This window comes from Eurytemora carolleeae, unplaced genomic scaffold (genome assembly GCF_000591075.1).
Source record: "Eurytemora carolleeae unplaced genomic scaffold, Eaff_2.0 scaffold1479, whole genome shotgun sequence".
In the NCBI taxonomy this organism is placed as follows: Eukaryota; Metazoa; Arthropoda; class Copepoda; order Calanoida; family Temoridae; genus Eurytemora; species Eurytemora carolleeae.
In genome coordinates, this window is record NW_019397378.1 from 1 (window position 1) to 13,200 (window position 13,200).

Genomic DNA, 13,200 nt, shown 5'->3' on the forward strand with positions numbered 1-13,200 from the left:
ACTTTGTTTTCCTGAATAGATTTGTTGTAAATAAGCGACAGAGGTTTGGAAATTTGATCACATACAGATTGAAGGAGAGGAACTGTAAACCCATCCACTCCTGGAGTTGGTGATGGTTTCATCTTCTTAATTTTGGCTTTGATCAATTCAGGAGTAAATGTAACATTGTCGAGGGTTGAGGTGCAGGGAAGTCTATTCATTATGGGTATGTTTTGTATATCTTCTTTAGTGTACACAGTACTGAAGGACTTGTTCAGGATTTCAGCCATATCAATACTTTCAGAAATGACTTGGCCCTGATCATTAATCAGTGGTCCAACTCCTGATTTGTCTTTTGATCTTGATTTAACATAAGAGTTAAAAGCTCTGCTGTTCCTGCTATTATTTGCTAATTTTTTTTCAAGATTTCTTTTTGCATTTCTGATAGAATTTTGTACTTGTTTTTCGCATTTCTTGTACTCTATATAAGTTTCATTGTCTCTGTGCATCTTGTAACTTTTCCAAAGTCTCCTTTTTTTGTTAATGTTTCTTAGGATAGTTCTAGTCATCCATCTTGGTTTTGAGTTGGATTTCTTGGTTTGTTTTGGTATAAAGGTGTTGACCAGAGTATTAAGCTTATCTTTAAATATATTCCAGGATCCATAGGTATCACATCCATCAAACTCTATGTTCCAATCTACTTGAGCAAGGTCCCGGTTAATAGCATTATAATCACCCTTATTCCATTTGAAGTAGGTCTCATGATTATGGGTTTCATTACATTTGAACAATAACTCAAAATAAATCAGGCAATGGTCGCTTTTTCCTAGTCTTCCAATCTCTTCTACATTAATGAGTTTTTCTGGGATATTAGTAAGGATAAGGTCTAAAATGTTTCCTTTAATGTGAGTAGAGAATTCAATTACCTGTTCCAATAGCATGTCTTGTGCAGCCTCTACAAAGCTAGCACTCTTTTGATCTGAGGTTAGATTTTTCCAGTTTATATTTGGGTAATTGAAGTCACCAATTATTACAGTGTTGGGTTTAATTAGCTTCAGAAGTTCACATAGTTTTTCATTGTTGATATCCAAAGAATTTGGAGATCTATAGATACATAATAGATTGATTTCACTATCAGCAGACTTTACGGTAAAATAACAATATTGGTTAAATGTTGAGTTTGGTTGGTTATGAGATAAAATAGTGAGTCCATTTCTTACATATATGAGTATACCACCACCCCTTCCACCATTGGTGTCACTGCGGTCTATTCTCAGGGTAGGATCTATAAAGTATCCAGGTATGTTGAGCAGGGTGTTAGTTATAGAAGGATTGCACCAGGTTTCAGTCAAAATAATAAGATCAGGTTTTATTTCATATGCAACACCCTGGAGTTCATTAATTTTATTCTGTAGACTTTGAGCATTGGTGTAGGCAATCTTTAATGTCTGGTCCTCTGGGATGGAATTTCTTCCTCCAAGTTGTCTGTTTCTTTCCGTTTCCGTGACTCGGTTCTGGAAGCTTGATATGTGTTCGTGGTCTTTACTCGCCCTCGTCCTCTGCCACCCCGGGTAGGTTGGGTATGAGGTTGGTGAGATTCCTTCAGTCTTGGAAGTTTTAGAAGTCTCTTCTCTCCTTTTGGTCCAACCAGCCTCCATTCGTAGTTTAAAGATTCCTCTTTATCCATGTTGCTATTTCTAACTTCAGCTTCTTTCCACATGTCTGATTCTTCTGATCTTTGTTGCTTTGTCAAATCTGGGACAATACCAATGTTTGAGTAGTCAGGATTATTACGAAGTTGTCTAGCTTCTGATAACATCTTGTCCCTGGTTGCGGCAGCATTTTCTCTAAAACCAACCAGGAGTGGTCGGGGGGTATCAGAGTCATTTCTTGGTCCAATTCTGGCTGAGAATTTTATATCTTTGTCTGCATCAATCCTCAGACCTAACACATTTCCTATCTTTGAAATTGTTGTGAGGTCTTCCATTTTTCTATCTTTCCCATTCTTGATGCTATCATCAGGTTCTGTAACATTGTGCATTACTATATTCATTTTTTTAGCATTTCTCTCTGCCAATTCAGCAAATATTTCCTTCTTAGTTGCTATGAGATCCTTGGTTTTATCTTCCTTGAGTTTAGACACATCTTTCTTGACACAATCAACATCCTTGGTCACATCCCCCACAGTGTCTTCAACTGTGGTTACTCTATCTTCCATTGCATCAAGCTTTGCATATAATGTGGTAACCTCTTTCATGAGCTTAGTACGAACCACTATGCAGGTTTCGCATGTCCAGGTGGCTCCTGATTCCTGGGATAGAAGAACAGCCAGGTAATCTTTACTTATTTTCACACAGTCAGGGTGGGCCCAGAATTCACATACAGTGCACTGTATGGAAACCTGTCGGTTTGTGATGTGTACCCCACATCCCCTACAGGGGTAATTTGCCTTGTTTGTTGGGGGCATTTCTATAAGATTGGTTAAATTTAACCCAAAGTATTACACGTAGTTAGGAGAAGAACGATAAAATAAAATAACTTAGTGCCTCCCCTGTGGAACTAGTGAGTATTCCGATGGGGTGCCCTCACGGACCTCTTGGTACTAAGTTATATACTAAACAATGATGAACTAAACTGAGTGGGTTTTCTGATTTTTTTTTGATTTTTTTATGATTTTTTTTGATTTTTTTTTTATGATTTTTTTGATTTTTTATGATTTTTTTTCTTTTTTTTTCTTTTTTTCTTTCTTTTATATTTTTTTTCTTTCTTTTTTTTCTTCTTTTTATCTTTTTTTTCTGTTTTTTTTTTTTTCTTTCTTTTTCTTTTACTTATTTATTTATTCCTTATTTTTTTTTTTTAACCTTCTTTTGGTGAACAGAAATTTATCTGTCACCTGCTCAGTACAAAGACTGTTCATGCAAAATTATCCGGGGATAATAGTACACTCACAGACTACCCAGTATAAAATTATCCGGGGATAATAAGATACTGGTAGGAACTAGTTTTGGATAGTTTTTTTTTTTTTTTTTTGATAATATATCCCTGACCTCGTTTCAACTTAAAATGAAGGGTGTACCGAGTAATATTTTAAGGCTAGAAGATAGTTGTGATTTTACTTAAGAGTGAATGATACTTTGGGTACACCCAATCCTGAGGAGGTAAAAAGTCCTGGCCACCGATACTAGGTCAGGACTTATTCAGAACAGACACCCTCAAGTTCTCTGTCAGTCTAGATAAGAAAAAAAGGCGGCAGTATCTCTTTAAGTCTTCAGCAAATTAAAGTAAATATAGGACTAAGTGTCCAGAAAAGAAAAGAAATCACTTCTATGTATTCACTAAATGTTTGTTCATAGGGTAGCCATTTTAAACACTGCCATTTTCATCACTGCCATTTTTAATTGTACAATGTTTTCAGTTTTAATTAGAGGGAGAGACTGCAACTCCTTACAATACTTTCACTTTTATTGTTCAAGTTGTTTTAAATCAAGGATGTAGACACAGCCACAATATGCTTGGTTCACTTCCAAAGGGGAAAACTAAAGCTGGTGCACGCTGGCACCCTGGACTGCCATTTTTTTCTGAAACCTCTTCTAGAAGTGAATCAAGCAATATAAGCCCGGTCGTTTTGTAAACCTAATTTTAAAAGTATGATTTAATAAAAACCAGAGTCCTGGCATTTCAAAAATGTGGTCAGCCATTTTTTACTTTGAATAATACCGGAGTTGAATTCAGATTTCGACAATTTTGGTTTTATTTAATATAATAAAAAAAACCTGAACGAAATTCTGAATAAAATCCTAATATTTAAATATGAATCCTAAACAAAATTCACACTCGGATACACACAAAGTGGCTTTAGTTCGACCCATGAGCTCTCAAACCTGCAAGACATTATACTTTGACTTATTATTATTAGTATTACCAATCAACCTACAGTCAAAATATCATGTCCTATAGGCAGGCCCAATGTTAATAGTAATAATAATACAGTTTCATAGCGATGGAATTCCAAAATCACTAGGCTATTAGGTCGCTTCGCCCCCATCATCTGACTATTTTTAACTGTTGCTCAATCTCTTAGCATTTTTTCTTAAATGAAACAATTTTTTTTGTGGATTTACAATTTTTTTAGTGAATTTACCATTTTTTTGTGCATTTTAATTTTTTGGAGACATTTCATTGTAATTCTGAGCATCCATAAACCTTCCCTGGTGGCATGTGAGGCCCCACACAAAATTTTGGGCCTGATCGGTTAAGCTGTTTTGACGTTTATTGGACACAAACAGACAACAGACAAGCAAAGTGAAAAATAAATTGTGGTTTGAATTTGTTTATTACAATTTTGTTGATATTAAGGAATGAGTGATATCCCTGATCTGTTTGATATCGGATTGAGTAAGGAGACTCTGAGAAGATTTATTGGACTCAAATCTACCGTTAATCCTGACCCAGAATTTGGAACTTCTAAGACATTGAATATCGTCGTTGATTCTAAGACTACTGAATATGAGGTAGGGGACATAAATATGTGACATCTTATGACACATTTTTGGTCTTCTGGGATACCCACAAAGGATACGACTGTAAAGACGACCTGAAACTCTGTAACTATGACGTTTCTGTCGTTAAATCATGTCATAAATGTCTTTTAATGGTCTTTAATTGATTGTTAAATACAGTTGCAGGGAATCCTAAATATAGAGAAACAGACAGTGTTAATTCCGTCCAGTTGTCTCTTGAAGTCTCATCCTTTAGGGGTAACCCTGAATTTGCTTTCCAATTCATGTAATTTCAAATACCAATAGCGGAGGGGCTTGTGTTTTGTGAAGTGCGTCTGGGGAACCAAATTTAATGAATAGCGAGAAGTTGTTTCAATCCGTAGACATAGTTGAACCACTCCTTTTTTGTGCCGCAGGTTTATGTTGAAGGAAGTGGTTCAATTAAAGTTATATGTTACTTACTTGATACTTAAGAGGTAAAAGCGTTACATACGGGTTACTTACTTGATACTTAACAGGTAATTCTCCGTCTTCCATCCATGAATGTCGAGAATACCTTGATTCTCCGTCTTCCATCCATGAATGTCGAGAATATCTTGATTCTCCGTCTTCCATCCAGGAATGTCGAGAATATCTTGATTCTCCGTCTTCCATCCATGAATGTCGAGAATATCTTGATTCTCCGTCTTCCATCCATGAATGTCGAGAATATCTTGATTCTCCGTCTTCCATCCAGGAATGTCGAGAATATCTTGATTCTCCGTCTTCCATCCAGGAATGTCGAGAATATCTTGATTTCTTCAAATGTGGTCTTATGTATTAAAGATACTTCAGTTTTTCTCATATTAGCAGCCACTCCATTCTCATTGATTCTTATCATACAGTTGTTTTACACTATAGTGGATTTTTTGGCATGTTTAGATTAGGACTATCTTGATTTAATTTTGTGAATTACTCTCTCTCTCACAAAAAAAAATTAAAAACCAGTATTCTTGTCAACATTGTCAAATCCATTGGCAATCGGGAGGGAGGAGGGGGGGGGGGCTGGATGTAGATTTTTTTTGGTTTTTTAATCGTTATATTGTTGGATAAGATTCAAGAAAACAACTCTTTCCTTAGGTTAGAAAATGAAGTTTGGTACTTGCGCTTTCTGAAATATTAATTATAGGGTGAGGAGAATAAAAAGGTTCCTGAGATCGAGGATAGTTTATGCCTAGAACCCCCTGCAGCTGCTGGTTCGAATGAAATTAGTTTTTTTTTGCCATTACCAATACTACATTCAAGTGCATTCAATATTACTCAGGATACAAGGTTAGCATATTCCCCCTCTTCCCAACCCCCCTTCCTCCTTCCTCCGCCCCATTCCTAAAAAATATTTTTTCAATAATTTTCAGATTTTTTTGCACGTCAGAACGTATTTTTGTGAGAAAAGTTCAAAGAAAGGTTTTCCTTCTAAAAGTTTCTTTTTGAAATAAAGTCTTGTCCTTTTTTTTAAGCATAAAGTCCTTCCCCCCTCTTCTCCTTATTATCATACTTTATTATACTTAATATCATATTCACAAATAATTATTTTACTGCTTTGCATCAAGCATTTAGTACTGAGAGGAAGGTTTCCATCATCGGATGTTGGTGTAACAATATGAATATTAAGTTGTTTATATAACTTTTATTTTTTTTTACCCCACGACACCCAGGGCATTGAAAGTTATTCGTTTAAACGTCTACTCCTGGTTTTTTTAAATTCAATCTTATTTTTCATTTTGAAAAATCATTTAATTACAACCTTTCTCATGTTTAATATCTTCAAATTATTCAATGACTTAAAAATTATTAATTTAAGTTTTAATAGTAAGCATTGCTGTAATAAATTAGTAGTAGTAAAAGTAGAGGGGGGGGGGGGTAAAGGAAAAATGATTATTAAAGAAAATGTCTACTTTAAAACTAGTTTTTGAAAAAATGAAGCGTTAGATAGAATTTAGAGGTATTTTTATTTAGTGGAAGTCCTGTATTTGCTTCCAGAAGGGAGAAACCTAGGTAATTATTATACTTTTTTAAGATCAGTAAAGGTGGAGATATATTTTTTCATTTTTTCAATACCGGTCATAAATGCTGATTAAACCTTTCCTTTAAGAGTTAATCCTATCATAGAGCACTAATCCGTTCCTAAAATTAGAGACCAATAAGAGGTATATTGGTTCATTACAAAATCAAGGGATTTAAAAACCATTCGATATATTATGCACAAATTAAAATAATTGTCTATTTTAGCAGAATTGAAAATTTCCGTCGTGGATATCAATTATTATAAATGGTGTTACAGTTTTTATTTTCTCCAGGAAAGAAACGAACTTTGAGCTCTCTCCACTTCACAGACAAGTCATTCCACCCAACTTAGGTTAGAAGACTTAAAAGGACTGTAAATGTAATTTCAAGTGACCCTCTATGTAAAAAGGGGAACGTCCGAATCACAACGATATCCTGAAAAACCTTGTCTGATTAAAGAATGATTCATAAATCTTTAATTTTGTGTTTGAAAACTGATTATTTTCATTGGTGGAATCTCTTTAAAAGAAACTTGCGCATTTCGCGTTTATGAAACAATGAAACTTTAACAGAATTGAGCACTTTTCATGGTAGAAAAACGAGATTTTCTTCCATATTTTTGATCAGTCAATAGTTTTAGGGTATCACTGTGAATCAGGCATGTCGTTCTTTAAATGGCGGACCACTTAAAATTACAATGAACAGGGTTATTATTATTTATTATTTATATTATTTATCAACAAAATAAATACCCCTAGTTTGCTGAAATAGCAACAAAATCTTATTAATCTGTGTTTAATTAATTGATTTTAAAAGTTTAATTTGGTTGTTTATTTATTTTATATCGTGTTTAAATTCAAATATTGCTTTCTTTATATCTCAAGTTGAATGGTCATTTATATCATCCTAAGGTTTCTGTATTAAAGTATAAAATAAAGGGAATTTTAAATAATTTAATAGAAACATTGGAAAAAAACATTAATATTTGTCTGTTTAAGTTTAAAGATCAAGTTTGTAAATTAAAAATATTCAAATTTATATAGATTTTAGATTGAGCTACTTTATCAAAATTATCAAATCACGTGTTGCCTAGGATGTCTTTTAGTACGCAGATATTCTTTATTCAAATAAGAATGCCAATTTTTTTTTTGGAGAAAATGTCAGGGGTGTAAATTTTCTCGGAAAGGGGATGGTGGAGTTGGCATGTTTGGTGTAGAAGTTCTACATTTGCTGAATTGATTTTCATTTTTCTCATATGAAAAATATACACCCCTGCCAAATGTTTAAATTTAGGACAAGAGCAGAGTCCTGAAACCCCTGTACTCCAATCTGTAAATATAAAAGAGAACCTGACGACTAAGGTAAATAAACATTTTTAATCATTTATGACAAATCGACATCAATCGTTTAAATAATTGATTTGCAGATTTATTGATATTTAATTTGATTAAGTTTCATTTTCTAATTTATTATTCAATTAAGAACTAATTTGACTAAAGATCACTTTTATTTTATATTGTTTTTCTTGACATTTTTTGCAATAATATTTTCTTCCCTAGCTTGTGAAAAATTAATTTTGAAAAAAGAAAGAAATATAACAGAAGTTATAGTGGTTTGTTTTATGCCTTTATTTATTTCTTTCGGAGTCAAAATTTGGCATTGTGTAAAATCAAGAAATGTTCTCAAAATTGTCAATTCTAAGCTTCTCTTTCTATTTTCCAAATTTGGACCCTGAAACGCAAACTTTAACAGAATACAGTTCTATAATCTTGAAAGTTGAATTGTTTAAGAAGAAATAAAAACAAAACAAAAAACATGAACAGTAATTCTGAAATTAGGCTGCGGAAAAATCAGTAATGAGAGTTTCCTCCCCCCGACTTGAGACTAAATATTTACAGGTGAACATAACTTCAATTCTTTTTAATAACTCAATATTTGGTTTGGTTGGATTAAATTAAAGTTTCCTCCCCCCTTCTTGAGACTAAATATTTACAGGTGAACAAATAACTTCAATTCTGTTTACTAACTCAATAATTGGTTTGGTTGGATAAAATTAAAGGGACTGTAAGCGTAAATTCAAGTGACCCTCCATGCAAAGATGGCAACGCTAGATTCACAACGGTTCCCCTTTAAACCTATTAAAAATATGTAAGATATTTCCTTTTTTGAGGTTTAATTCCTATAATTTCTATGAGTTTTCCTGCAGTAGAAATGCGACAGCCCCTTCTGTAGGGACAGCCTAACTGAAGATGATCAGTGTTCAAAATTATAAATACGGATTTATAGTTCATACTTGATCAGACAAAGCTTTTAAGAGCATTGTTGTGAATCGGACATCACTTTCTTTGCACGGACGTTTAATTAAAATAACGCTTACAGTCCCTTTAAAATATGTCATATTTTAGAAAGCTGAACCGGAACCTCTTGTTACCCCGGAACTGCAAGCTTTGAAGATAGGTAATTGTTTATTTATATTTACAGACATTGTCTGTCTGTTTTTTTGATAATAAAATTTGGAACAGGTGAACTTTTTATCTAATAAAAGTCGACATGTTTTTTTCATTCTGCAAAATTTTTTGTTTATTGGAAAATGATGATAGAAGAATAGTGACTTATAAAACAAAAGATAGGTAGTGGGTACGCCTAGTCTAAATAAAAAAGGATAATATTGTCATTTGTTTCTCTTCTGAAAATTATTAATTCTGTCATTTTTCTTCCTGTGCAAAAAAACTGCAGAACTACAATTGAAAATTATCACTTTTTAGTTGACATTATATCAGTCATCCTTTAACTGATAAAGATGTAAAGGAAGTTTAAAGGAACAGTTTTATTACAAAGCACTTTTAAAAACACAGGGGCGTACGAGAGCATTTATGTAGGGAATGGGGGGGCACATTTTGCGCGCAAAATTTTTTTTAAGTGACCCTTCTTAAAAACCCAAACTTAGATACAATATTGATACCTTTGACAATATATTACAAATAAATTATTTATGTGTGCCCCCCCCCCCTGGTACGCCCCTGTAAATACACCTGATTATTTGGGACAATTCGGGCTCAATTTCTTTCAGTGGTTTCTGTAAACAAGTTTTATTTCAGGAAGTGTAGAAACCCCTGAAACACCTGTTCTTGAAACCATCAATATTAGAGACTATCTTAAGAAGAAGGTAAACTCTTGGATATCAAGATAAGTGCTTAATCATGATCTTGTTTATTTGTAAATTAATCTAATTTTTCGATATCCCACACGGTTGCGTACCCCGGAGAAATAACTGAAAAGACATTTAGGACAACTACAACCCGTCTATCCCAGTCACTCCCTTTAATAAAGATCATGATGATTTGAAAGGAAATTTGATCCTCTGATATTGAACATAAAAACTAAAATACCAGTGGTAAAGAACTTGGAAAATATACGCACAGGATTTTTATTATTATCATTATTGTCATTCAACCAACAGTCAATGTATCATGTCCTGTAGGGTATGTTACGTTGAGCTCCAGGGTTGAGCTCCAGGGTTGAGTTCCAAGGTTGAGTTCCAAGGTTGAGCTCCAGGGTTGAACTCCAGAGTTCAGCTCCAGGGTTGAGCTCCAGAGTTCAGCTCCAGGGTTGAGCTCCAGGATTGAGCTCCAGGGTTGAGCTCCAGGGTTGAGCTCCAAGCTTGAGCTCCAGGGTTGAGCTCCTCGCCACTCCCCCAAGTCAGCTTGGGTTTGTGAATCATATCTGACTTGAATGTTTTTTAGGATTTATTAGGTCAAATAAGTCAGGAGACAGTAAATTGCCGTTGATTGGGATTTTAATGAATTTTAAAACGGGGTTTTAGAAAAAAAATATATTCGTCTGTTTTGTCAAAATAAATGTTTCTCAGGAGCAAGAACTTAGAGCTAGCAACACTCCAGAAAAACAAAATGATAAGAAAGGTAATATTTCAAATATCTTATTTATTTTATGGCCCAGGATGTCAGTTAGGATAAATCAATTTTCTTAAATTTTCAACAAAAAAATCATTGAAAAAACAGTGCTTAGGATCTGGATCGTTATGTGTAAAAAATCGAAAAAAGATAAATTTTTTATTAAACTTTTATCGTTTAAAAAATTAATCAAATCTTAAAGATATGTTCAAGGCCTGAAACTGTTTCCGGTTTTGGATCCGGATCCGGATCTTAAGCGCTGGAAAATGGAAAATGTGCTTAATATAAAAATTTGTTTAAAAAATACGGCAATGCTCGTATACGAGGCAGTTAATTGATTTTAAAATCTTTACTATGAAGACAGGAACAAAGCTCCCTGGCAGTTTAGAAAAAATTATATTCCATTGCTATGATCCAAAAATACGTGAAAACTAATAAAATCATGACTTTCTTATGCCGAAGAATTGTACTAAATATTTTTGAGATTTTTTTTTTGGCCGGCCAAAGCTACCCGATTGGACTAGGCTACGCTTCCTTGAAAGTATCAAAACATTTGTTTAGATCTTGGCATCCCTTTATCTCCTGAAACCCCTGTTCTACAAACTATCAATCTCAGAGAATATTTTAACAAAAAGGTAACTCAATGATGAGATAATTTAATTGATTGATGGAAAGACACTAGTTGCGGATGGGATGGGGGGGGGGGAAGGTTAAGAGCGACAACCCGATGGTGGTATGGGTTCTCCATCTAAGGGGGGGGGGACTAATGGGTTGCATAATTGGCCGCTTTATGATATTCAGTTAATAGGGTGGTTTTACAGAGAGGGTGTACTGTATATTATGGAAGAAGGGGGGGGGGGGTGTAAGCTGGACACTAAATTGTTAGTCCCCCTTTATTTAACACTTCACCATATACCATAAAAATGAATTTTGTATTCCTAGTATGTTCGAAATATACTTTTTTTGGATTGGGACTTTTTTTAAGAATATAAACATATTAATCTAGGCGGTTGGGCCAATAGAGAGACAAGGAGATCAGTACTCTTCTCCCCAGTCCTTGAATAGCAATAGCGAACCGGTAAAATGCTATTGTGAATTTTTCTTGATGTGGATTTTGGGTTATGAAAATATACTAAACCTACGCTTTTTAAATCTGTTGAAATATATGTTTTTCATAACATTTTATTTAAGGAAGGAAGCCGATCTTGTTTCTGCAGATAAAGTAAAGTTAAACTATTAAACAATCCTTGTAGTTTACGGTGACTAGGATTTTGATTCCTATGTTTTAAAGGGAGTGTTCGCGAAACAATAGTCATCGATTATTTTGCGACGAATTCGTAAATAGTTGATATTTCATAATATTTTGTATTTTTCATGATCTGAGAGTTACTTTTGAAAACATTTATTCCTGTCTCGAGGATTTTTGATAATGAAGACATTTTCATATTTTCCAGGAATGTTCGAAAATTCAGCGCCAGCGAAAATTATTTTAAAAAACCAAATCAAAAATATTATGAAATATTAATTATATACGAATGCGTCGAAAAATAATCGATGACTACTGTTTGTAATATCTGAATGATTTGTTTGGAATTAAATTGATTTGTTTACGATCCGAGTTGAATGTTGCATCTTTCCGAATTTGTATGGACGCTGCGTTCTTCGGTGTGAGCCGTTTTTAACAAATTTCTCCTTATAGACGCAGCAAAAAGAAGTTAAGATTAGTAGCGATCAAAAGCGCTTTTTTATCGCAATAAGCCTATACCCCCTTTCATTTTTCGCGAACACTCCCTTTAAGTTGGCTACTTGATCTGAGAACAGTCCCGAAGAGCCATCCTTAAAGTTTCTTGTGTCTTGTGTCTTCAAACTGAAATAAAAAAATATGGCCGGATTTAGTGTGTGCAGTATTACACACTGCAGCGTGTTTTTAATTTTGAAGTCTAGTTATTATTACTCATGTAAAAGTAGAGGTTTTTTATAGCTCATATGGTTTTTTTTATTAACTTGTTTCATTTTATTAATCATAAAAACGTTAAGGATATATTCGGAATATAAGAGCTAGACAGTTCATGCTCTGATTATTTTGTAATTGAGAGAATCAAACTGGTTTTTTTCTGCTCTTCAAAACTCAAATAATATTTTTTTCACATTTCCTAGCTCATCCCTTGAGAATTCTTATTTTTTTATCTTCTAGGGATTCAAGTCCGGAAGTACAGCTACATCAGACCCAGAGAGGAAGTGTAGAAACCCCTGAAACACCTGTTCTTGAAACCATCAATATTAGAGACTATCTTAAGAAGAAGGTAAACTCTTGGATATCAAGNCCCCCCATTGCAGCCCACGGTGTCTCAAAAGACATAACCTAACCTTTGGTTAGTTGTCACTTGGGAAGTCGCCCTTGGGAAAACACCTGACCCACGGCCCTTGTACTTCTCAAAAAAATCAAAACGTTCCAATCATTGGATTAATCCGAGGTAGCTCAAAGCTGTTCTTGAGGTACAGAATGATCTAAGGTTTAAAGGGACTGTTAGCGTATTTTAAACTGACCATCCATTTGGAGATGGCAGTAACTGATCTGATTCACAACGATACCCTTATAACCTTTGTCTAGTAAATGTGGAAGGTATTGTTCTCGATTTAAAAGTGTTTAATTCTGATAATTTCTGAAAAAAATTTCTGCAGTAGAAATGCGCATGCCACTTTGCATAGAAACCACAATTGTAAATAATCAGTTTTCACAAATAAAAGTCATACTTTTAAAGGTACCG

At 34.1% G+C, this 13,200-nt stretch overlaps 2 protein-coding genes across 2 annotated transcripts; one reads left to right on the forward strand and one right to left on the reverse strand.

The window, feature by feature from the left end:
* Nucleotides 1–5: 5 nt before the first annotated feature.
* On the reverse strand, nucleotides 6–2,124 carry LOC111713945 (uncharacterized; the record flags this gene model as incomplete). The annotated part of the gene is made up of 1 exon (XM_023488940.1): nucleotides 6–2,124. A coding segment is annotated over exon 1 (1,632 nt), but the record flags the coding sequence as incomplete, so codon positions are not given.
* A 2,211-nt stretch (nucleotides 2,125–4,335) lies between these two features.
* Nucleotides 4,336–12,686, forward strand: LOC111713949 (uncharacterized; the record flags this gene model as incomplete). Its single annotated transcript, XM_023488945.1, is given in 13 exon segments — nucleotides 4,336–4,490; nucleotides 5,647–5,789; nucleotides 6,474–6,512; nucleotides 6,815–6,873; nucleotides 7,815–7,882; nucleotides 8,360–8,419; nucleotides 8,927–8,978; nucleotides 9,620–9,687; nucleotides 10,390–10,441; nucleotides 10,994–11,067; nucleotides 11,439–11,510; nucleotides 11,628–11,654; nucleotides 12,627–12,686. Coding segments are annotated over 13 exon segments (929 nt in total), but the record flags the coding sequence as incomplete, so codon positions are not given.
* Between the last annotated feature and the right edge of the window lie 514 nt (nucleotides 12,687–13,200).